This window comes from Cupressus sempervirens, chromosome 10 (assembly GCF_028749045.1).
Source record: "Cupressus sempervirens isolate cs-2001-9-10 chromosome 10, ASM2874904v1, whole genome shotgun sequence".
Lineage (NCBI taxonomy): Eukaryota > Viridiplantae > Streptophyta > Pinopsida > Cupressales > Cupressaceae > Cupressus > Cupressus sempervirens.
In genome coordinates, this window is record NC_143127.1 from 494,622,749 (window position 1) to 494,648,658 (window position 25,910).

The 25,910-nt window shown below is 37.9% G+C and overlaps 1 protein-coding gene across 7 annotated transcripts in view; it reads left to right on the forward strand.

The window, feature by feature from the left end:
* LOC149534828 (P-loop containing nucleoside triphosphate hydrolases superfamily protein) overlaps positions 1-25,910 on the forward strand; it is a 167,851-nt gene that overhangs the window by 32,136 nt on the left and 109,805 nt on the right. For 2 of the 7 annotated variants that reach the window (XR_016356738.1, XM_089803361.1), the window contains exons 3-5: positions 14,205-14,308; positions 14,440-14,483; positions 14,598-14,672. Coding sequence is in view for 4 of the 7 variants with exons in the window: in XM_089803361.1 (XP_089659487.1) it covers positions 14,205-14,308; positions 14,440-14,483; positions 14,598-14,672 (223 nt within the window). In the remaining 3 variants the exon portion in view is untranslated. Of the gene's footprint in view, positions 1-14,192; positions 14,309-14,439; positions 14,484-14,597; positions 14,673-25,910 lie in introns of all 7 variants that reach the window. The other 5 variants (XR_016356739.1, XM_089803362.1, XR_016356737.1 and 2 more) reach the window with 3 other exon arrangements.

Here is a 25,910-nt window from a genome sequence, read left to right on the forward strand (position 1 = left end):
CCGGATCCATCAAATGGAGACAAATTTACTTTACTCAACTTCCTCCTGAGATTATCATTAAAATATCCTCGGTTTTTGCCTCTGGGATATCTCATTCTCAAATCTGCATAGTCTTTGTAAGATATATCTTCTGCAAAATTTGCATTCTTCCATTCCTCTCTTAGTTGTTCTTGAACCTTCTCAAAGGTTGGTTGCTTCCATCTCTATGGTGCCTCTGTCCATGGGGGAAAAGATGGCATGGAAGGTTGTGAACGTGCAGAATGAGGGTTGCTTTACCTGACGCAGAGTCCGCGCTGTGACTATTCTATTTACAGGATACTTTATTGTCTGCCAATTTCTTGAGAGTTTCTTTCGTGAGACGCTGAGTATCATTGATCTGTGCCTGATTCCTCGCAAGTTCTCTTAGTAGTGCCATGAGTTTGGCCGCTGTGGGTTCCGGTTCTGCCACTATTCTATCAACTGTATGGATTCTCCTTCTCGTCCAGCTATAAACTCTCATTCACTTTTCACAAGATGAAAGCGATGATACCACTGTAATGTTCTGAGCTAGCAGTGTAGTGTCTAAAACACGATGAGCAAATTGTTAGGTATGAATGGCAGTCTGTGTGTTCTTGAATGGGGTCCATACGGTGGAGGAGGCTATGGTGGAAACAGGTCATACGGTGGAGAGGGGAGAGGTGTGCAAGGGAAGTATGGATGAGTCCGTACGATGCAAGGTGGAGGCCGTATAACGACAGGATATGGGATGATGTACAGGGTGGTAGGATGGTAGTGAGAATGGCCGTACAGGGGAGCCAAGGTTGTCTTATGGTGACGTTATAGGAAGGTATGGTTGCCACAAGGAAGGCCGTCCGGTGTCTGTAGTGAGGCCGTATGGTGGGAATAGGAAGGGTCGTATAGTGGTGGGGGAGGACCATATGGTAGGTTTGAGGGTAGTATGGCTTATCTTGGAGGCTGCACAAGGAGTAATGTTGCAGACAAAAATTGTACTGAGTGGTACGAAGGGGAAATGGTTTAGTCCTATACTTTAAACTGTTAACCATGAATTCATCCAATGATACCAAACAAGGAGATTTGAACACAAATAACTTTGAATTAATATATGCCGAAAAATTATGCTTCAATTTGCCAGATTCGAGCGAAGTGTTACAGGCAATGGAATAGGGTGAGGGTTAAGTCTCACTGAAATTGGATAAACCAAATAGGGAAGGTCTTTCACTTAAACAACAGAGAACTCCGATAGCAATTCACAGTACAAAGAAAATAATCCAAATTGCATACCTAATGGCTACCTAAATATTCGTTGGGGAAAACTTTCCGAGGGTGTACAAAGATAGCCAATGGCAATGCAAACTACCGAAACAAAAGTAAAAATGAGTCCAAGATAAATTAAATCAATTAGCCCAAGTACAATAGCTTAATTAAAATTTATTCTACAACGGGAACATCACAGTAGTTTGAATTCCATATTACTGTGTAAGCGGTCTATCTATATTTTGAAAAAAAAATACACATTAAAATCCAAAAACTTCTAAAACAAAAAAGAAAAAGAAAATTCTTCAAGACTTTCCTTGAGGGAGCCAACAAGGCTCTTATAGTGGTATTAGAGAGGCTTCCTGCCATCTTGCAAGGAATTTGGGTTCATTATGGCACAAAGGTTCATACCTAACATGCATTATACTTGCAAGGGAAGGACTTCACCACCAAGTGAGGGAGAGTAGGGGATACAGTTTGGCACCATAGGTGACAGGGGTGCTAGTGGTTGAAGTGGTACAGGTTACAGGCATGTTGGTACAGGTTTTGAGATTGACAAAGAGGATAGGGAGACACTGGGAGACCTTGCGCATGGTTAGCACCATGTTGTCGATGTAATGCATCATCTATTTGAGACTATGCAGCGAATTCTCTCCCTAGAGGATAGAATAGAGGTAGAGGTACTGGGAATGTTTTAGTTAGCTCTCATAGGTCTAGAGTTGATGATGGGATGAACCATACAGGTACATATGAAAGGACACGATGACCTTTTCTAAGGCCCAAGTTGGATGTGGTGAGTACTAAGACTGAGGCTACATTATTTGTTGATAATGTGGTGGCCCATTATGTAGAGCGGGATGCTTTACCACGAGCAAATAAGCAAAACCTGAATTTTGATAGATACTTGACACAGAATAGAGCAAGATTTAGTCATAACTTTAAGTCTAATTTTTATATCAACAATGGGCCATGAGAGATGACAGTTGCACCTGGTGTCATAGGAAAGTCCAAAAATATTGTTGATTGAAAAATGGATGATAGTGTGCATGTTGTTGATTATATTGATGAAGATAACATGGATACTGATAGATACATTAGTTCTAATTTGCATGACAACAGCGAGGGATTTTGGCATCATGATGATACTGTGTTAGCTACAGATGTGCAACACATTCTTTTTGAGTTACCGCATTTTAATGCTCAGGTGTTGGACACATTGGATGTGGGGTGTGATAAAAATTCATGTTAGATTGAATCGGATGATGTAGTTCTTGGCATGAGTTCCCAAGATCGTGCATTTGATGGTGATGTAGTGATAGTGGGAGTGAGAGCATGTGATGGTACTATTAGATCAACAACTACTTCCATACCAATTGAGCCATCTATTGAGGTGTTTAGTAGTATGCATGTGGTTGTTGATGTGTGCATTGATGATAGCACACATGATGTTGTTGATTATGAGGTGAGTGATGTAGAGACAACTTCATATTATATTATATATCAACACGGTGTTGAGGTTTACTTCGTGGGCAACCCTCTATTCAAGTTGGATGCAACATTGTCTTATGACAATCCACTTTATAAGGTTGATGTTGATCACTCACTTGAGTGGAGTTGGGCATAGTTTACACCATTTACACACACAATTCAGTTTCTTAAGGCACTAGTTGGTGATCTTGTATGCACAGATTATGTAATAACCCCAGTTGGTTATTGCTCAAATGTGCAAATTTTCTATGCTAAGTAGTTGTTTGACATTTCCTCGAACACTTGGCAAACAATATTGATAGCACTGAAATGTTGGATGATAGTTTTTGCTTAAGATGTTAGCTTGGAAATTTATGAATCTTCAGATCTTCTAATAGATAAATGCAAATAACTAGGTGTAATGCCAATTATCCAACTTATTCAAGAATAAACTTCACATACACAACTTTAACTGAAATCGATATTAGAATGGTGATAGAAAATTAAATGAACAATTCTACTTTATTCATTGCCTCAACATAAATTACTTTTATTGTGCACCATACAAATATGTGTAAAATGAAGAGTAACGAGAATCGCTGCGATTCAGGCGATTTTGGCAATTTAGCGATCTAAGGAAGCCTAGTTAATTTTTGCTGACTTGTTAAACCAGATCGCCGATTTTTGAGGCAAAAATCGCTTGATATGCCTAACTTGGGGATTGTAGTAAAAAATTGCCAAAAATTGGCAAAATCGGCCTAAAAAATCATCAAGTTGGTAAAAAAAAAACCAAAAATCACCAATTTTTTTTCGTATGTGATGAATTTATTGTTTATGTTCCTTGTTTATGTATGTTAGACTTTAGCTTCTATTTGATGATGTTATAGTGTGTTTTAAGTTATATTCAATAAAGGGTGCATGAAATAAGTTTTAAATCATTAAAATCTTTAAATTTGAAGGTTTTTACTTTTTTCACTTTGTCGATTCATAGGCAATTCACGATTTGAGTAGGCCTTGCCGATTCTGAGTTTTGGTTCTTTGGTAAAATGTAACAATGAAGCTGACAATGAGTTGTACAATAAGTATCAAGCTCCTCCACAAAATCACAGCCTTGTCCCAACCCCACGTGAGCTTGCAAAAGACAATATAGGCCTTAGAGAATCTAATGCAGGCCCCAAATATTGAAACAATGGCCTCCAACAATAAAACGTAGATCTGCAGCAGAGAAGACATGCCTCAAAATGTGACCACAGGTCTCACAAAATAATTGCAGGTCTGCCAATAACTTGCGACTTCCCCAAAATTCCCAAGGCTACCTTGTTTTTAGTGGATGACAGCCTCACAAAATACAAGTCGAACCCCTAGAAATAATCGTCCAGCTATGAAGGAAAACGATCACCAGAATTTGCACAAACTTGTGGCATTAAAATTAGAAACCAGATGCTATGAAAGGTAGACTAGATGTTCACCAAAATGCAGTAAATAAAGATGCATAGCAGTGGAAAATTTAGGCTCTTGTTACAGTCAATAAATCACTTCACAATGCATGAATTAAACAGCTCCATCTTTGCAATTATAACAGATGTTCAATATGCACATAAACCCCCAATTCAGTTTGCAATAAAGATTGCAATGAATTCCTCAACAACAATAACATGTTCCTAGCCACAGCAGATTCAAATTGCCAAACTTAGAATTGATCTACTATACCTTAATAGTAGATTAAAAGCACTCCTCAGATCCAACCCTTATACTTCAGCAAGGGAATTGTGATCACTAAATTCGGAAACCCTCAAAGACAATAAAAAGAAAATAGATAATTGGATGCTTTTCTCTCACAATGGGCTCATATTTATAACACCAAATGGCACTCAGCTTCTTCATTACATCTTTCACTTAAGAAGCTTCATCAACGCAACACCATTTTATAACATTAAATATTAGAAAGTGCCATTATAATGATAAAGCCTTAATAATTAATTAATATGAACCCCTGCAATAAATAGCCCCATCCGATGCAGATGATGAACAACTATCAGCACCACCAACTATACTGTCAAATATGGAAACTACCCAAAATAGACTTCTCAAAATAGCAAGTACACAACTGAGACCCTCAAATCTCATTGTCAGCTCATGAGGGTCGCTATGATGAACTGACTCAGTCAACCGTAGTGACTCGCCAAAAATGGAGACATTACAGATTATGATGAGGATGTGGCTACATCCATTGCAATTACAAACATTGTTGATACAATTGGGGTGAGTGCATCTATTGAGAGCAACAGAGAACCACATGTTGCACAAGGTTCTCCTATAGGTATGTTTTTTGCAAGTGTTGTTGGTGACAGGTCAGATAATAGAGGTTATATTCAGTACTGTGGCAGTCAATGTTTAACTGAGGTGGGAGCCTTTTATCGGGACTGCATAGGGAGTACTCATCACCACTACTTTGATCCACACATAGAGGTTTTGGTGAGGCATCAGTGTGGACTGGTTTTGAGGTTTTACCATCCTTTGTGGGATGCATATTTGCCATGTGTAGTAGATGGTATTAGTGGTTGCAAGATGGATTTCATGCAAAGACAACACATCCTTGGGAGCCCAGTAGAGAATGGAGATAGTCGTCACACTATAGACACCTCCAAATGTTTTTATCTTCATAATAGGAATGGCTGTAAGTTCAATGTGCTTTGGGTCCCTAGTGCTAACATGGCTAGAACTGAAGTTTGGTTGGGTCTCGTTGAGTGGCTTCACCACTTGGGGCTTGGTGAAGTTGAGTTTGAGCATCGAATTTCAAAGGTTATTCTTCTTAGAAGGCTTCTATTCAATGTTTGGGATCCTTCTAGTGCACCAAGATCTCAGATAAGGCTTGTAGAGGAGTTTTGGGATGTGTACATGATGTCGAGTACATATGGTTTACTTTTGACTCTCATGCACAATCTTTTTCAAGTGCATAGTTCAGTTGCGCATGTGCTAGATAGTACGTATGGTAGCTCACTTTGCGCAATTTGGGGAAGCAATCGTTGTCATCTTACCAACTTGCTTCACTTTGAGATGTTCACTCCTATGATGTCTGTAGTCAAATTTGATTCAGTTTGGCATCTTCAGTTAGTTATTGGAGATGCTGTGAGACAAGCTAGTTAGTAACGGATAGTGGATTGCCCCCCACAAAGGTACAAATAGATCAACATATATAATAGAGATAACAACCCCCCAAATTGAATCATGCTGTATAGGGGGGAATCAAAGACATTCTAAGGAGAGATAAAGTTATTGTGGCATGTTAATATATGAGATATTTTCATGGAATGTCACCTCACAACAGGTGACACGTGATTTTCTCAACATCAAGATTGGGACAAGGGGATCTAATGAGTTAGTGTTATAACCTATAAGAGGGATATAAATCTATGATATAAATCCTCTTAGGGAATTTCATCAAGGCCGGCATGGATTGGATTTGAAGAATAGCAAATGAAGACAAAAAAAAATAAAATTTTGGGACAAAGGAATGAAGCCTAAATGTCAAAAATCAAATCATGAAAAATAGAAGAATAAGATAACAAATAGAAGAACTTGTACCAAAGATAACCTTTTGTAGCCAGGCACCAACAAAGTACAAAGGTCCTTCAAAGGGGGACAAGTTTAAAAGACAAGCACTAGGAAACACATACAAACACGCTCTAATCTAAAGATGTAGAAATGCATATTGATTTTAGATTGTTCTCCTCCCAATACTGATCATAAGGGTGGGGAGGTCAACATTGCGTGGTACAAACCTGTAGCAGCCCCAGGTGCTTCACCAACAACCAAAGCCAAGGATGAAGCTGCCTCAACATTTTCATCCAAGAGATCAACTGAGGTGAGTAGAGAGATCTTGTAAAGATTGTTTTCAATGTCAAAATCTCCTCAAGAGAGCAAACCAAACAAACCTCATAGCTTGTAGGAAACCCATGGCGAGGTTCAGATGAAGAAGACACCTCGCAGAGCTTTGTGGAAGAAGAAGAGGTGAACTTGGGAGAAGTTGGAGCTTGCTCCAATGTAAAAACCGAAACTGAGAGATCTGTTGAAGTGGACTTACTGAGATTAAACTTAGATAGATTGCCCCTTTTGAACTTTCATTTGAAGGATAAAGGGGAGCCCCCTAACTCCAATATAAAAGCTTCCAAGACTTAAAGAAAGCTAGGATGAGGATTAGGGCATGGAGATGGCACACACTAGTTGGACATCACTTGTATTGGCACCACCTATGTATGCAACATATTCACTTGCATAAAAAATGTGGGATGCCAAGAAACGAGGTGATAAGTGTCAACTCCTATGATAAAGAGATAAGGACTTGGACCCACATGGTGTGACATCCAACAGCCACTCCCGACACAGGGGGAAGCGAGACATAAGATGTTGTTGGGCAAAAGGTTGAGGTAGTTGGATGGGAGCAAGGTTGGGAGTGAGAGTAGAAGTAGCAAACACAGGTACTAAAGCCTCACTTTCTGCCTTCGCAATGGCATGCCCTTTTGTGTTGATGATGTTTACACTCCTCCATAAGTTGGTACCAACACAATTATGAGCTGGGTTGAGAAGCTTACTAGGGCCCAATGACATCTTGCTCCATAGTGGTGGTCATCGACAAAGAAGGCCCTATCAATAAAGTAGGAGGTGTGACAGATACATCAACTGTAGGCTCAATTTCAAGTGCCTTTGCCCCTTGTGGGCAATAGGAGGAACTTAGGATGCCCTTAGAGATTGAGGAGCAAGTGTGAGAGGAGGTGCAGTCCTAGGCAATCTCTTACCCTTTCCATGGATACTAGGGTGACATATATCCACAACGATTGGGGTGGTAAAAGGTGGGTGCATCTTATGCTTAGGAAATGTTGGTGCGTTTCCTTTAACTATACTAGGTAGAGATGGAGAAACAAAAGGCACTAGCAATGGTTGCGAAGCTTAAGGCGGGTGAGGAGGCTTCCCATGAAGCACATGCTTTCCTTGAGCCCCCCAATCAGGAAGGGATAGAGGACAAAGCATGCTGAGTTGTAGGAGAGGGCAGGACATAATTTCCATTATCTTAGCCCTCTTAACAAGGGTAAGACCTTTGGCGTCATGTAGCCCATGAAAGCTCTTCACAATCAGCAGCACAACCGTCCTCAGTACATCATCATTTTAAGGTTCTAGAAGAGTTGTTATTCATGTATTCTCACTAAGAAATGAAGCAATTGCAAGTCTAACATCTTTACATGGATGTTTCATGAACTTGTGCTGGACTAGAGCAAGAATTGAGGGCTGCAAAGCCCAATTTAGAAGCCTCCAATCTGACTGGTCTACCTTAGATAAATACGAGTCTAGTTCGTCCAACTTAGAGAAAACATTATAAGAAAATTTCACATACTTTAATTGTAATCCAATTATGTAAAGCCAATTTCCTAGTTTCTATTCTCGCCGCAAGTCTCTTAGCTGTTCACCATTAAATTTGTCATTAATTCTTTTAGTTTTGAGAAGGGAACACTTTTCTCATCTGCTATGTTCTTTAGCTTTTAACCAGACCACTGTAAGATGCTACCCCTGTTCTGTATATTTTTCTACTACCTTTGCCACTTCAGCTAGATAAGCATTTTAACGAACAATTGCAAGCAAATATAATTGATACATTTATGAGGTTAGGTGTAATGCCACTGAGATGGAAGCTTCTTGATATTTTCATTCATGGATAACATATATGTAAGTTTGGTACATTGATTCCTTTTTCATTGAACAAAAATATGATCACAATATATTTCTACTAGAAATCTTTGAGTGAGCAACAGATATGAACAACTTGCATTTACATGTAAACATAGAACTCATGGATTGAGAAAGCAGAAATTATCAGGCCTTTTGTTATTGAATCATAATGCTTCAGTTACATGTACATGATTAACTGATATCCTTAATACACTGAAACTTGTGATTAATAGCAGAGATATAGTACTGATTGTTTTCTGACCTGTTACAATAGTGTTAGTGAACAGATTGTCCTTTGAAGGAATGTATGTAGATCTGACCCTGAATGCCCAAGTGAAAGGACAAACTAACACCAACAGTTAGATAGGTTATCATGGGATTGATAACCTTCCTCTGAATTTTTATCGGGTACAGCTCCCCGCACAAGATATTCAATGAATTAAATGTGGGTGCTTTTACCAAAAAGCACGAAAGGAGATCAGACATCTACCCTTAAATACAATGTAGATGCGAAAACCTACACTACTACATAAAAAGAGAATAAAGAACAGCAAATGATGCAAAGTTCATTTGCTGAATGCTGCATTATGTAACAAGGATAAAACTGTGTCTTTCATCTTCTTGGGAGAATTAAAATGAGAGCCTCGTAAGATATTTAGAAATGACAACATAATAAAGGAACAATGACATCGGACTGTAATTTTTCAGAGAAAACTGAAATTGACTCAAAGTTTGAATTCAGTGTAAGGAAAAACACATTATAGCCAAAGTTAAATGTATTTAACCTCCAGCCTCCCTTCCCTGACTGTAAAGGTTACAAAGCCTCTTTCACACATTACAATCTAACCATTATTCAAAGAAAATAGAAATTCTTTCCACCATATTACATCAGACATCAAAAAATTTAACCCTGTCTTAGACACAGTTCTGAAAAGAAAGGAACTATGCCCATACTCTGCTTCCCTCGGCCCCTCAAGAAGATGAAACTATTCTCCTTCCTTCCCTGAAGCTCCAAGTCTCCTGTCTGGAAGGAAGCCGCCAAAAATTGGAACCTCCTAACTCACTTGCTGTTGCCTATTTATCTTTTCTCTGTCAGTTTTGATTCCCCTTCCAGTAACTGTTTCTTGGAAATCTTTATTATTATAATCATTCCCGTGGAAATCTTTCAATTTTTCCCACATTCATTTTCCTTGATAGACTTTATCAAAGTTTATGTTTTCCCACCATTCCGATGATTCCTCAAGTTTATTTTTGTAAGATTAAATCATCTTCAGTTATCACAACTGATTCTTGAAATTCCCCCTTTTTGCTATCAGATTATCATCGGCTTTTTTTATCACATGCCTCCACACACAAAATTAAAGGTCAGTTTTTGGCTGGTTATGACCCAAGTGTCAGCTTCTGCTACTGTTATGTGGCTTCATGATGAAATACTGTTGCTTACTATTTGAAGGCTGCGGCTCTGCACTTCCAGTAATGACTACATCAAAATAGTCTAGTCACTCATCATCACGGGGTGTAGTTCCATTCACTCCATAATTTCCACAAAGATAATTCATGACTATATGTGTATGATCCCACAAGCTGTTTGTAATTAGGAAGGTCATACATCCAGAATTTCGAAGCATTTTTATCATTGATATTATCCAGCGGTCTTCATGTCTATGAGGACGTAGAAGATATCCTTGCTTTTATCTGCCAAATATATCTGCTGATTTCCAACTCCAGGATCATGCTCGAGAACTGCCACTTGGAACACATGAAACATGATGCTGTGGGTAATATTATTTTTATATCGATCTTTATTTCCTGCTATCACGAGGGTGGCTGTGAATAGAAGATTGAAGGAGGTGTGAATGCGGGAGCATTAGGGTCAAACACTTGCCATATTTGTGACTCAAACACGAGACTTCCAAACCAGCTCTATTGCCTCCTTTCATTCGATGAGCTCTCTCTGTTTCTTCATTCTTGAAACTACATCTTTCACTCTTCGAGGAACTTCGAGCTTCTCTACAGCTATACTGTGGTAACACTCCACAATTAGGACAACCATGCACATTGGGTCCCTTGACATTCCTTCCTTGAGAATAGCAAAGACATTCTCAAACTCATTGCAGGTGTTGATGTTGTCGATGACTTCAGCTACTCTAAGACCACAAAGAAGATGGCAGTACATTTACTGTTGGATGTCTAACCTTAGGAAGACTTGTAGAAGATTGATATACATAGAAACCATATTTTAGCTTAGCAAGTTTTGCAAGTTGTAGTCAGTGGCAACCATAACTTTTAACGTCACCCTTGATCTCTATAACATCGCTTGTATCACCATGACATTTTAAGAAGCATTCGATGTCACCAACTATTTAAAATAAAGTTCAGTCTCTATATATGCAGAGCCTTCATATTTTGGGTTCAAGCTACAATGCCACGCTACATGCTTGAATTGCTATGGCTAGCTTTCAATTTATGCTTTGCGGGTTTAGACTTTGTATCATATTTATTGAAATACCATGGACCCACGTGCTTCCATACTGCCATTTTAGGGACAGAATGCTTACCCAATACCAAAGCCACTTTGTAACTTTTTCCTTTCATCATATGCTATCGATAATTCATTTAAACAATTGGAACCCACACAAGTTTTAGACATCTTCATGAATTCTTTTAACAAAGACATAATAATATTGCATTGTTTTGTCATCCTTTAGAGACTCAACTTTGACTATCATTCTCAGAAATTTTGTTGAGGATAGTCCCGATTACACATCTCAGTGTCTTCTCTCTTTTTTTTAAAAAGCTATAACTGGACTCATAAGAATAAGTCATCTCCAATTTAAAGCATCATCCTTGAAATTTCATAAAATCTGAATTTTGGATCACTGCACTGTATTCAATCTTGAGTTTGCAACACAGGACTTTAAACTTTGAAACTTTGGCCTCTAAACCGCTGGGCTTTTGAACTTTAAAAATTGGTTCTGAAATTGGAACTTGGAGCTGGATTTTGCAAACTTGAACCTTTGAAACTCTTTGTGAAGTCATTTGATCCTGAATTAAATGGTCCTTATGCCTTTGCTCTAAATCATCAATCTTGAAGACATTGAATCTGAATCCTGTCTCTAAATCTGCATTTCAAGCCCAGAATCTGAACTTCACTTGTTTTGAACCTGCAGGACGGGTCAATTGAACCATCGAACTACTTTGAACTGAGGTTCAAAGTGGTTCAAAAACAAGAATTACAAGTTTTAAAATTGTGATCATATCGGGTACTAACAAATAGCTGCAACAGACTGGAACTTTAACAGCTATGAGCTCTCAGTTGCCTAGTATGTGCTTGATTTGTGACATAGAGAATGCTTTCAATTTTGTAATGGTTTGCAACTCTATGGCTTAATTTTATTCAGCAACATCACATGCTTATAATGTCAACCCTATAGTAACATTGCAGAACTCATAATTTCCTTCTAAACATTGAATTACTGGAGGAGGATCACTGCCAGCAAATAAAAAGTCAACTAGATACACATATACAATACCCAGCAATTTATACATCAGTTTGGCTTAATAAAATAATCTGGCATTGCATTAGCCTGTCTTCCTTTCTATGCCCCACAAGAATTATCAAACTTCATCTACAGGAAACTTCCCGAGTCATTAACATGAAATGTTACTGCTGCAATGAACACAGTTACTTTCCTTAGGTCTGCACTACATCTCTGAATCTTCTAAATTTCCACTGAGTATCGATTTACATGGCCTCCACTAAATGCAATCTGGGTTTCACTATTTCTGTAAATATTTCCCGTAAACAGCAATAGAATGCGATGAATCTACTTTGTTAAATACATTGTGCTTATTTAAAATCCACTGAAGTTGCATTGCTACATACATTGTGTGTTTCTATTAAGTGATTGGTCATACTCATTACGCTTCTGCAAGGATAGAAAAAGAGTCAGAAGTCCACCAAATACAATTGACAATAAGAGCAGCCTCTTACAAACATTCACCTAGTGATCAGCATTTATTAATATCTCATTTTCTTATTCACTTTTCCTTCTAGATCCTACAGTCATAGTCTATTTAAGCTCTCAAGCCTCATCTAACCATTTTCATTCCATCACAACATTCCAGTCACCCACCATACTTTACCATTGCCTTCGGGATTTGCATCTTCTTGATATCCCTTTTTTGCTCTATTCATGTTTGTGTAGCATTTATTGCTACTGATACTTCTCTGATTCATATCCATGTCACTCCTGCTTATTAATTCCCTATCAATCTATTTCTTTTATCCTAATGCCAATGACATAATCAATTAACATAGGCCTTGATAACTTGATTGTGATAGTCGTACACCAATCTGATAAAATGTAAAACAAGTGTAAATTAAAGGCATAGGATGCCATATTTTCCAAAACCAAGTTGTGTACCGCCTGTTTTGCAACCCTTACGTAATACGCCTTTCCGGTATTTGTGGCACTTGAGTGCTTTTTTTCTAGCAGAAATAGATTGCTGAGTTTGCTTATCACTATGCTGGAAGAGGGCCCACATTTTCTTACATAGTGTCTATTCTGTCTTGCAGAAGAATGGGAATGTAAACACCTTATTGTTTTTGGGGATATTACTTGCTGCATGATAAATATGGAGAGCATGCTCATTCTTTTTCAGATATGCTCACACAAGAAACATTGATTTTTCTATCTAGGAGGGATCCATGATAGATTAGAAGTATAGCAAATAACAATTTTCAATAAAAATAAGGGATTGAAGCTGTGTGCACTCCTGTTGATGATAGATTTTCATATTAAAAAATTCCATGCTGGTAGTTCAAGAGAACAATTACTACCTAAAAATGCCCTCAGAGTCTCTAGATAGACTGATCAGGGCTAATGATTCTTCTGCATATAAAGTGATAAGCCTAATCAAATAAATATTAATGATATTTCTCTCTTCTTAGTTTACTCTTAGTCACTCAATCTGTTTTTATCCAAGCATCTTAAGTGTCCATTTCATCTGATAAATCTGGCCTCTCAAATCACCATCAGGATGCAACAAAACAAAACCTTACACATTCTCATCGATCTTTTAAAATATGTCATTTAATGCAGATACCTTGAAAATTCACAAAATATTTCTAGGAACCCCAATCAATAGATTCAAATATTCTATGCTAAAGAAAACAAGAGGGGAAAATTTTGGCTTTCACGGTGCCTTGGATTCTTAAGTTTTCAAAGTTCAAACCTTTAAAAGGCTGCCTTTCTATGCATGGAGACTATCTTATAAATGTTGCAAATATAATTCGGAAGCTATAATTCTTTTTGGATTCTGTATGTCAATGACTTAAGCCTTGATGGATGTTATCTTAGCTCCTAGCACTTTGGTTTGCAATAGCTTTTTGTAGTATCCTTCCTATATTGCTATTGCTTTTCTCTGGTTACAGGCACTTTTCATGCCTAAACAGGGTTTTGGACCATTTGGAAGTTATATGTTTTATTCTTTTAGCAAGCAGAAAAGAATCTGCTGTGGATATTTGATTGGGTGTTTTCCTTAATTGGAGATGGTAATATATTATCTGAGACAGACGGAAATACTGGTACAATTAATGACATCTCATGTATCAAACAACGAAGATTGAATTTTTAAACTTTTGCAGGTCTCATTTTTCTTCATCTAAATAATAATAAATATTCATTAATTAATATTTGTGTAGAGCTCATCGAATAATCATAATTTCTTGTTATGAATTTGACTAGAAGCTACTTCAGTTTTTCCAGAACCATTTCATGGCAGATGCCATATCAGAGAAAGAGGTCTTTGTACCTCAGCTTTGACATCTATCAATTGCAATGGTAGATCTGATCATCGGAAAGTAAGTATGAGGCTAACTGAAATGCAAGTGTACTCTACCTGAAAGTTTGAATCAGTTATGTTATCCAGTAAGATTTTCCATCTTTGAAATTTCTTAAGTAAAAACTTAATGTTGATAATATGCTATGACAGGATTTCACGCAGCCTTCTAATGGGCCCTTCATATTGGAAGGAAGGTATGGTCTATATAGTGTAAATTGTTAGTGACAAAGTAATTATGGAATAGACTTCCCTTTCAACTGCTTCTTGTGAATGGAAAAATACCATGCTAATTTCTCCCTCTTATCCAGCTCCATGGATGAAATTTATGATTCACTGGTTCAACGGCTTCTTCCAGCAGCAATTGAGACTCAATCAGATGCAAAGTGAGTCTTGTACAAAAGCATTGTGAAGTTCTTACATGTGCATCTCTAATAATATTTGGTGGATCTACCTCTGATTAATTGCAAAGATGATTAATGTAGATCCTTTATGATTTTAGTTGTGCTAGCAGAGCATTTCCTCAAAGTGGTTGGATCTCATATTTCTTCATCACTATTGCATACTAAATACGTGCAAAGACAAAACCTGCAAAAGTAGTACTAGACAAGTTTGTATATAACTTTGGCATTGCTGAGAGTAGCAGCAATACTCTATGCATATGAATTTTACACACATGGAGGCTACCACAAAACTACTAGGAAATGAGAACATTTACTCCATATTAGAATAAGGCACACAATTTTTCAATGGAAGGATGTAATGTCCCCTATTTAAGACCTTAATTTGCTACAATTCCCAACTAGGATTTGGATTGCATGTTGGAGTGACATTTTAACTTAGTCTTTGTAATGTCTTGTTTTAGGGTTTACTGTAATGTTCCTGTGTTACTTCCCTACGATCTTACTGTCAATGCAGTAGGTGGCCATATAGAGGGTGGGAGGCTGCTTCAGATGTCGTACGATGCAAATGTGGGGAACTGTATGCTGCTCAGGGTGTTTGTACGGTGCAAGACTATGAAGCCATACAACTGGAAAGGGAAGGTTGTACGGTTGAGGAGGATGGTTGTACGGTGCAGTTGGAAGACCGTATGGTTGGGGAGGATGGTCGTACGATGTAGAAGGAAACCCTACGGAGTGCAAACGAGGGGATGTAGGGTGGTGTACAATGGAATCACGGACAGTGACCAGAACATGTATGAATAGATGTAGGGATGTTAATAGCCTTTGGTCTATCAAGTAAGATAGACAATAAGATTGAATACGCACAAACATCAATTTGGAACCAAGACTATATTATAGTTAAAAATAATGATAGCGCTCCAATTTGCTAGATCCGAGCCAAACCATACAGATGGAATAGGGTGAGGGTTAAATCCCACCGAAACCGTTATAGCCAAGTAGGGAAGATCTTATATTGAACTCTAACAAGAATTTGTAGTACAAAGAAATAATCCAAATCGCATTCCAACTACTACGTACATGTCATGCTAAAATACCCTTTGAAGGAACTTCACTAGAGTTTACAAAGATAACTGACAGCCACACCTACAAGAACAATTAAATAAAAATGAGTCTGAGATATACTAAATCAATCAGCTCATAAACAATGGTTTGATTAATTATTGATTTTATAACGGGAACATTACAGTCCTTCCGCCCCAAAATTTGCTTGTCCTCAAACAAATGCAATGTCGGATGCTTCAAAGTGTTCACCTTCCCAAGTCGCATCGTCCAACGGCAAGTGTTTCCAACGTATCAAGTATTCTTGCAAGGTATAGTTTCGCAGAGTCTTCTCCCATACATCAATGATCTCGACCAGTTCTAACATGAGCTTCCATCCTTCATTGAGCAGTGGAAGGTCTATGGTTACTGCAATGTTCTGTCCTAAGACTTTCTTCAAGCAAGACATGAAAGACGTTATGGATGCGGCTCCCTACTGGAAGTTCCAGTTCATAGGCGACTTCACTGATGCAAGGAGCTACACAGTAAGGACCAAAAAAATGTGTCTTTAATTTTTCTTTCCCTTTTACCTTCAATGAGGACTGCCTATATGGCTGGAGGCTGAGGTGGACCAAGTCTCCCACTTCAAAACTTCTTTCGATTCGGTGTCTATTGGCGTAGATATTTTGTTGATTTTGTGCCCTTTGTAAGTTCTCCTTCAAGAATCTTAGGATATCTTGCCCTTCCTAAAGCCATTCCCTCGCCTTTGGTGCATGGCTATCACTCAATACCATGTCAATAAATGAAAGGGGTTCATACCTGTATAGTGCTTTGAAGGATTGCATCCCAATGGACATGTGATAAGCGGTATTGTACCAGTATTAACCTTGTAATGTCTTCATTTTGGAGGTAATTTGATTTAATTAATTTTATTAATTAAGTTGTCCAAAATAATGAATATTTTATGAGGATGACTAATTAATTATTTTAATTAAATAAATAAGTGGTATTAAGTTAATTATTTATAAAGTTATCAAATAAATAAATATTAAAAAGTAACTTTATATTTAATTAATTTAATAAAGTGACTCAAATAAAATAATATATCATAAAGTCACTTAATAAAAATAAAATAATTTCTAGAAGCTTCTAGATTTTGGGCCAACCTCTTGAGGAAAAAGTATAAATAGACATCATGGGCCTCATTCTCATCATCCAGGAATTGATGATTGTTTGATGTGATTATTTGGTGGAGAAGCCAGCTAGGGTTTCAGCCATTAGAGGATCTTTGGGGACGAAAACCCTCATTGGTTACGCAATTTTGAGGCTGTGAGATACCAGCTGAATTATTGATGATTGTGGGCTTTACTTCAGAAGTCCAATCTTGTGCTTCACGGTGGAGATTATTTGAGTACAATAGTTGATGTATTATTGTATTTGCAACAGCTGATGTATTGTTGCATTTGATGGAGAAGTTACTTCAGCAGCTGATGTATTGTTGAGATTGATTATGTTATTGAGCAGGATCATTACAGACCTTCATAATCTGCTATCATGGAGGTTGATCAGCCTATGTGAGTCTCATGTTTTTCCTCATACCTTTCGATTGAGGAGGCCAATCATTTTGGGTATTGTTGCATTCAATTCCTATCGTTGAGACAATCATTTTAAGGGCAAATTGGAAGGCATTTGGTGCTGCAATTAATTATCTAAACTTTTGCCAGGCAAGAATAGGGGCAGCAGCTTGAGTATTTCGATTTGAACTTGGAAGGTGCCTATCACATTGGATTTTTATTGTTTTTTTATCAACAACATTGGGCATCATCATTACCAGGTTCTTCTTGCATTCACTAAGTAGTTTGCATGGTCATCATAGGCATTTTAATTGCTGCTATAAGTGAATACCGAGAAAATCAAATTTGGCACTATTATCAAACAATTGTAAGCCAAGAGTCTTGACCAATTCATAGTATCATTGTAGTAGACATTTTATTGCAAAGAAGGAGAAATAAGTTGTTGGTCAACTACTATTGTAATTGAATATGTTATTGCCATTCATGATCAACTTATTAATTTGCATGCCAATTGTTTGTCAAAATGTCAGTTGGCTGTAGGTTCTCTTTTTTGGCATAAATAATGTTATAATTATGCATACCAAATGTTTGTTAAAATACCACTTGGTTGTAAATACATAAATGTCATCTTAGGTTGCATCCAAAGTGTTTGTCATAATTACTAGTGGCTGTAGCTGCATATTGCAAGTAGTTTTAGTCACATATATGCATTGAATATTGTCAAAATAAGTTGCATATCATGTTAGGTCATTGTTTAGTCAATTTAGAGTCATTTGTAAACATTCTCATTGATGCTAATTGAAGAAAAGAGTCATTAAAGCAAACTGAAATGTTATATTAGTCATATGACCCTTGTATGTGAAGTGTTTGACGAAATTCTTTGAGCCTTCAAGCAGCATTTTAAAGTTAGATTTGAGCAAGGTCATTACAAACCTAGATGCATCCATTTGACCCATGTCTGTTATTGTGCCAAAATGTAGTTCCAGAGGTAACCTTCTAGCCATTTGTTCACAATCTTTGTTTGTCCCTCTATCTAAGGGTGGTAGCTAGTACTTGGTGCCAATTCTGTTTCGACCAACCGAAACAATTATGTCCAGAAAATACTGAGAAATTGACCATCCCTATCACTAACAATATTTCGAAGTAATCCATGCAGATGAAAAACTTCTCTAAAAAATAAGTTCGTTACTTCTATGGCCTAGAAATCTGAGCAAATGGCGAAGAAGTGTGCATACTTCATTAGTATGTCAACCACCACAAAGATACAATCCTTCCCGTTTACCTTAGGGAGTTTGGTGATGAAGTCCATAGAGATACTTTCCCACTTTTGTTCTAGTATAGGCAAGGGTTGCAGTAACTAGGCAAGTAAAGTGTGTTTGGATTTGTTTTGCTAACAAACTGCACATTCCCATACATATCGCAATACATCTCCTTTAAGTCCCTTCCATGAAAACCTCTCCTTGAGTTGTATATAGGTCTTGAGAAAACCTGGGTGTCCGGCCAAGGGTGAGGCATGTATTTCCTTCAGGATTTTCTGCTTTAGTTTGGATTCAGGCACTAAGTATATCAAATCCTTATAGCAAATGATGTCATCCACCACCTTGTATTGGTCATCTTGAGTGTCGTCGTACATTAGCTTACATGCAAATGTGTTTTGGGAATATTCCACCGATAAGTGTGCTTTCCAGTCAGCTGAAATTTGAGACAGTAAGCAGATGACGGGTTTTCTTGACTAGGCATTTGCAACCACATTGTTCTTTTCCATCACATATTCAATGTCAAAATCAAAAGCTTGGACATTGCTCACCCATTTTTGTTGCCTCTCTTTCAGATTACGTTGTTCTAAAAAATATCTTAAGCTATTATGATCGGTATGAACAATGAACTTGGCACCCACCAGATATTGCCGAAACTTGGTAAGTGCATGCACGATGACCAACATCTTCTTGTCATAAATGGAGTATAGACACTCCGTTTGTGTAAGCTTTTGACTCTGGTATGCTATAGGGTGTCTATCTTGCATTAATACCACGCCAATGCCCACTCCAGATGCGTCACACTCTAGAATGAAGGGTTGAGTGAAGTCAAGTAAGGTGAGAATCGGGCAAGTGGTCATTGTTTCTTTGAACTTATCAAAATTGTGTTACGCTTTTTCATTCCACTGGAAGGAGCCTTTCTTTGTTAGATCCATTAATGGTGCACTGAGCTAAGAGAATCCTTTTACAAACCTCCGGTAATAACTGCACAGTCCAAAGAACCCTTGCAACTCAGAGAGCGATTTTGGTGGGGGGCAATCAAGGATAGCTTAAATCTTCTCTTGATGAACCTGCACCCCAAATTTATTGACAATGTGCCCTAGGTACAATATTTTTTTCATCTCGAATTCACACTTGGATTGCTTGGCGAACAAGGACTAAGCCTTCATGATCCCTAGGACGTCATCTAGATGCCTCAAGTGTTCTTCCCAAGTTTTGTTGTAAATAAGGATATCATCAAATAATATCAGAAAGTACTTACGCAATTGTTTGTTGAAGATGTGATTCATGCAAGACTAGAAGGTAGCTAGTGCATTCATTAATCTGAACAACATGACCAGGAACTCGTAATGCCCACTGTGACAGCGAAAAGCTGTCTTCTCCACGTCTTCTTCCCTCATGTGGATTTGATGGCATCTGGAACAAAGATCTATTTTAGAAAAATATACTGCACCATGCAATTCATCCAAATATTCATCAATCTCGGGAATAGGGTATTTGTTTTTTATTGTTTCTTATTTAACACATGGTAGTCCGCACACATGCACATCGTTCTGTCCTTTTTTAACCAATACTACTAATGATGCAAAAGGGCTAGAGCTAGGACGGATCCATCCCTTCTCGAGTAGTTCTTGAATTGTCTTCTCAATCTCATCTTTGAATTTTTTTGGATAGTAGTATGGAGTGGTGATAACTAGCTTTGTTCCTGTGTCTAGTTCGATGGTATGCTCAAAACCTCAATGGGGAGGTATACTTGACAGAATGTTAGAAAAAACTCACTCGTACCTATCCAAAATGGTTTGAAGTTGATTATCTGGATAGTATGTGTGTTGACCTTTGATTGGCTCTGTAGACACGAAGCATTGTGCAGTCCGCACAATGTCATCATGTCGGAAAATAGCTTCCATTTTCCGTGTGGATACTTCCCTCGGACCTTCATTCGTCATCCCTCTCAAGACCACCTTTTTTCAATCAACAACAAAAGTGAAATCCATCCGCTTGAAACTTTGTGTGTACTCATCCAAAGATTCCATCCAGTGTATGCCTAAAATGACTTATATATTTGTTAGGTCTACTACAAAGAAGTCTTTTGTTATTGTGTGATTACTCTTGATGATGTTTAACTGGGGAACAAGGTGTGTGCATGGTAACATTAACCCTCCAACAACTTTGATTTGGAACCTTGTTTGAGCTTCTATGGACAATCCCCTTCACTTCACGAGTGATGAGTTTATGAAATTCAAGGTAGCTCCACTGTCCAGCATTACAATCACCATTTGACCTTGTGGAGTTCCTCATACCTTAAAAATTGTATATCTTGGGTTGCTAGCAAGGGTGATGGTTGCTCTACATTTCACCAAAGCTGCTACTCACTCCGTACTGTTGAGATGGATGTCTTCAAGGAACTCCTGTTGGTGTTCATCTTCGGTGGAAGAGTCCACTTGCTCGTCATCCGACATAACCTCAGTGCAATGTACCTTCTCCTTTCCAAGGCATCCGTGTCTTGGCTCCCACGGTTCTTTGCAACTAAAACATAATTTTTTTCCTTCGTAAATCCTACTTGGTGGTTTCATCCATCGGGGGCTTCCTTGGCGGAGGTCAGTTTTCTTTTGGTGCTAATGGAGGCTTGGAGTGAAAGTTGCTTTGGACAGAAGATGACAAAAGTGCCATGCTTTGAGCATTTTTTTGCTTCCAAGAGGGTGGGTGGATTCAACCCTTTAACCCCTCCCTTTAATGGTTCCATCAATCCATCCATGAATACTACTACTTGATGCCATTCCGAAATATCAATGACCACTACAAAAAGTTTCTGTTATTCAGTGATGTATCAAGATTCACCGATCCTGTTTGCCTCAACTGTACCAACTCCTTGAATTTGAGTTCCGGATCTTGGTTATTGAACCTCTCTATTAATCTTTCAGTAAATTCCACAAACATGTTGCTCTGGTCATGTCCGAGTGTGATTCTACTATGTTGCCGCCATTCGTGCGCTATTCCTTCTAAATGAAGAGTGACAAATTTAATTGCTTTTTCTTTTGGCATCGGATTGAGTTGGAAGTAAGTGTTTGCTTTCATTACCCAAGCTTGTGCACTCATAAATCCCAATCCATCAAATGACAATAGGTTCACTTTACTCAACTTCCTTTTGAGTTCATCATTAAAATATCCTCTATTTCTAGTTCTAGAATAACACATTCTTAATTCTGCATAATCTTTATATGAAATGTCTCCTTCTGAATTTGCATTCCTCCAGTCTTCTCTTAGTTTTCTTGTATTTGCACGAAAGTTGGTTCCCTTTCTCTTTGTGGCAACCCCGTCTGTTGAGGGAAAGTCGACATGGAAGGTCGAGAGCGTGTTGGATGAAGGTTTTCCTTACCAGACACCGAGTCCGCACTGTGACCATTTTGTTCACCAGATATCTTATTGTCTGCCAAAGAGTTTCTTCCATAAGTCACTGAGTATCATTGATTTGAGCTTGATTCCTTGAAAGATCCCTTAGTAGTGTCATGAGTTCGACAAGAGTGGGTTCCTGATCTACCATTCTATCAAGTGAATGGGATCTCCTTTTTTGGTTGTAAACATTCATTCATTGTCCACAGGCTAGCATAATCTACAACATTGATACCACTCTAATGTTCTTGTCTTACTTTGCTATGATCTTACTGTCAATGTAGCAGGTGGTTGTATGGAGGGTGGTAGGCTGCTTCAGATGCCATATGGTGCAAAAGGTGGGGAGTCATATGCTGTTCCAGATGTCTGTATGGTCCTTTGGATGTCCTACGGTGCAGGAGTGTGAAGCCGTGCGACTAGAAAAGGAAGGTTGTACAATATAATGGGGAGGAGTGTACAGTTGGGGAGGATGGTTGTACAGTGCAGTTGGAAGATCGTACGATTGGGGAGGATGGTTGTACGGTGCAGGAGGCAACCCTACGGAGTGCAATCAAGGGGATGTACGGTGGTGGATGGTGGAATTGCGAATGGTGAGCAGAGCATGTACAAATGGATGTAGGGATGTTAATAGCCTTCGGTCTACCATGTAAGAGACACAATAAGATTGAATACACACAAACATCAATTTGGAACCAAGACTATTATAGTTGCAAATAATGATAGTGCTCCAATTTGCCAGATCTGAACCAAACCATACAGATAAAAGGGTTAAATCCCACCGAAACCGGTATAGCCAAGTAGGGAAGATTTTTCACTTCCAAAATGGCGAACAATATTGAACTCCAACAGGAATTTGCAGTACAAAGAAATAATCCAAATCACATACCAACTACTACCTACATCCCGTGCTAAAATACCCTTTAGAGGAACTTCCCGAGAGTTTACAAAGATAGACGATGGCCACACCTATGGGAACAATTACATAAAAATATGTTTAAGATATACTAAATCAATCTGCCCATAAACAATGGTTTGATTAATTATTTATTTTATAACGGGAACATTACATTTACTTGTTCTTTAGGGTTCTTTGTGTCCAAGTTACTAGGGTTTTTGTTTCAAATTTTAGCAAAGCCTTATTAAACCCTAGTGTGTTCCAATTCCGCATTACCATAATCCACTTAAGCGATAGGTCTCTCAATTGTCGAATGGGGCCGCCCCTTTTAAAATACTGATGGTTTACATATTCTAGGCCGAGACCCATTTAATATTTCATCCCACACCTTATTTTATTTCCCGACTGCAGCATCATTTTATTTTATAAAAGTCTTGCCTTTGTTCCAAATGGTAAAGTGGGGCCTCATTACCTTTTCCAGCAATGGGCTACATGTTGTTCTCCTATTCAAGTAGTGATCCTAGGATGATGTCACCCTATGGCCCATTATGGTCGCAAAATAGCAAGGTCCTACCATCCATCATCTCCTTGTTGGTCGACATTGTCAATAAAACCTTATGTTATATTCTTCATTATTCATAGTTAAAGATCAGTTTGCTAAAGCCCCCATCTTTCGACACTAAGCAAAAATGAAAGGAGATCTTTTAATATGTCAATAAAGATGCTCGATAGTTACTTCATCTCAGCGTTTCCCAATAATTAAATGTATGAAGGAGTTGACAACTCTTGCAATCCAAAGTGATCGAGCTTTGTTTTACATAGGATCATGAGACATTGCTACATATCCTGGGCCAACAGGCCACTATGAAATGGGACCGAGGAGGGTTTCAAGTGCAATATGATAATTGGATTTGATTTTCTTCACTTTGCCACTGCCAATTTGTATTAAGGGTAAATTTTGAGCAACTAATTGCCTAATCTTTGACCACATGGCGGAAATCGACGACGATGTTTTAACTAGATGATAAAAGTGCTTGGTGTTTAATGGCCCTTTCTACCTTTGCGAGTGTTAAGTTCTTATGAAGATCATGACAACAATTTGTTACTAGCATATGCCACTTGTCCAAGAATGCATATGGGATTCATTTTAAATTTGGTAAATATATTTGTTATAATCTATGAAACTTTCAAATGGCTCAACTATTAAATATTCTAAAGTTTTTAGAAGAAGATTATTCATGAAAATGATTAAAATGTTTTTCAAGAAATGGTTACCAGAACCAAAATGCAAGTGAAAGCTGTTATATATTGTGAAGATTTCTACACAATGAGGGTTCTTCTCTTCACCACGAGTTTTGCAGCTACAAGGAGTGAGAGAATACATTTTTATGGGCAAATGATTGTAACAGAGAGGAGGAATAAAAGTTTTATTTTTATTTTTCTACAACTTGACTATAATGATAGAGATAAAATAATATTGTTATTATTTTGTTATGCATCTGAAATATAAATAGTTTCATATATTAGATTCTAAAGTCTGAATACAATTTTCTTGGATTGAAAATGGTTATAGTCATTTCTTTCATGTTTTAGGTGTAGTTTTGCATTATCATCATAGTCAGCAGAATAAAATAATGTTTCTATGCACTTCCCCTGTGATATGAAAGACTGGATAAATGGTCATGTGGCTGTTTGTTTTTTTTCTTTCCTCATTGTCCAGTTTATAAATATTGTAATCACATTTCTCCCATAGTGGTGGGTAAATGTTAGAAAGCCTTTGTGTCTTCTGGTAAAAGACATAACCAGCTATTTAAATTCTTTGAATATCTTTCTAAGAGGGAGTTGTACCTCTCAATTCAGAGGAAAGCTATCAATCTCATGACAGTATTTCCAATTGTTAGTGGCAGTTATTCTTCTATTCAGGCATTTTGAGTCATTCTTTGTATTTAATTTTGAAAGGACAAATCTGTTTACTAATATTAGTAAAGGGTTTGGATTGTTCAGACAATGGTATAGGCGGGCTAACCTTGCAAACCAAGAGTTTAATGCGTGACAATACAATTTGGGTAAATTAGTGGTGTCGGTTGTGTTTTTGGATGTAGAATTGTTGATATATGTTGCTAAAAGATGTTATCTAGTTGCAAAGATTGTAAGGGACAATAATGGTGAGGTGTTGCTAAGAATCAACAAAGAAGAAATTCAAGAGGTATTTGATACCTACAAGCCGGCAAATTTTATTGAAGAGGTTGATCTTGAGGGTTTTGCAGCTTGATATACAAAGACCAAGGAAATGATTAGGGGAAGACTTCTACCTGCACATTTGGCTAGGACAGGGTACTTTGTCACTAAGGAGCCTATTTCGCTTGAATCTTTTTCCAGGCATTCAAAGGATACATACTATCCGTTGTTTTAATTATTGGGTGGGCCTCTAGGATCCACCTTTCCTATTGAGTATATGTACATGGCTATCTAGATCCAACACCTAGGCTTCACTACAATTTATGACTTTGCCCCATTTGCTGCAAAAAAAAATCATGAGGGGATGGCGGACTTGAAGAAGGGAGGAACTAAGAATCTTTCTTGGTATTCCTTCCTGATCCACATGTTCTTATTCAAGAAGGAAAACTACTTTTCCCAGTTCATGCCTTTGGAGAGGGAGTTGGATGGTGAACTAATGTCAATCCAAACTTGGTCTACTATTATCTCAAAGGATTGGGAGGGATCGAGCTATGTTTTTGAGATCGAAGGAAAGAGTACAAGAGTTGGACGTAGACAATAATTGGGGAGATGTCATCACATATTAGGCCAACACTATTATCAAAGTTTACGAATATGGTGGTCGGCCATTTGTGTTCCCTCACCACATAACTTTGAGGTTTGGTTGTGTGGTAGTTATCAGGCAAATTGGTTGGATCCAAGAGAAGGAACTTTGACAAGAAGGGGTAAGGGCACTTTGTTTCTTGATTAGACATTCTTTCCACATTTCTCTGTCTACAAAGGAGGATGGGTACACCTCCTAAAAGTATTGAAACAACATAATAGAGGGTTAGTGTCCCCAAACATGGTG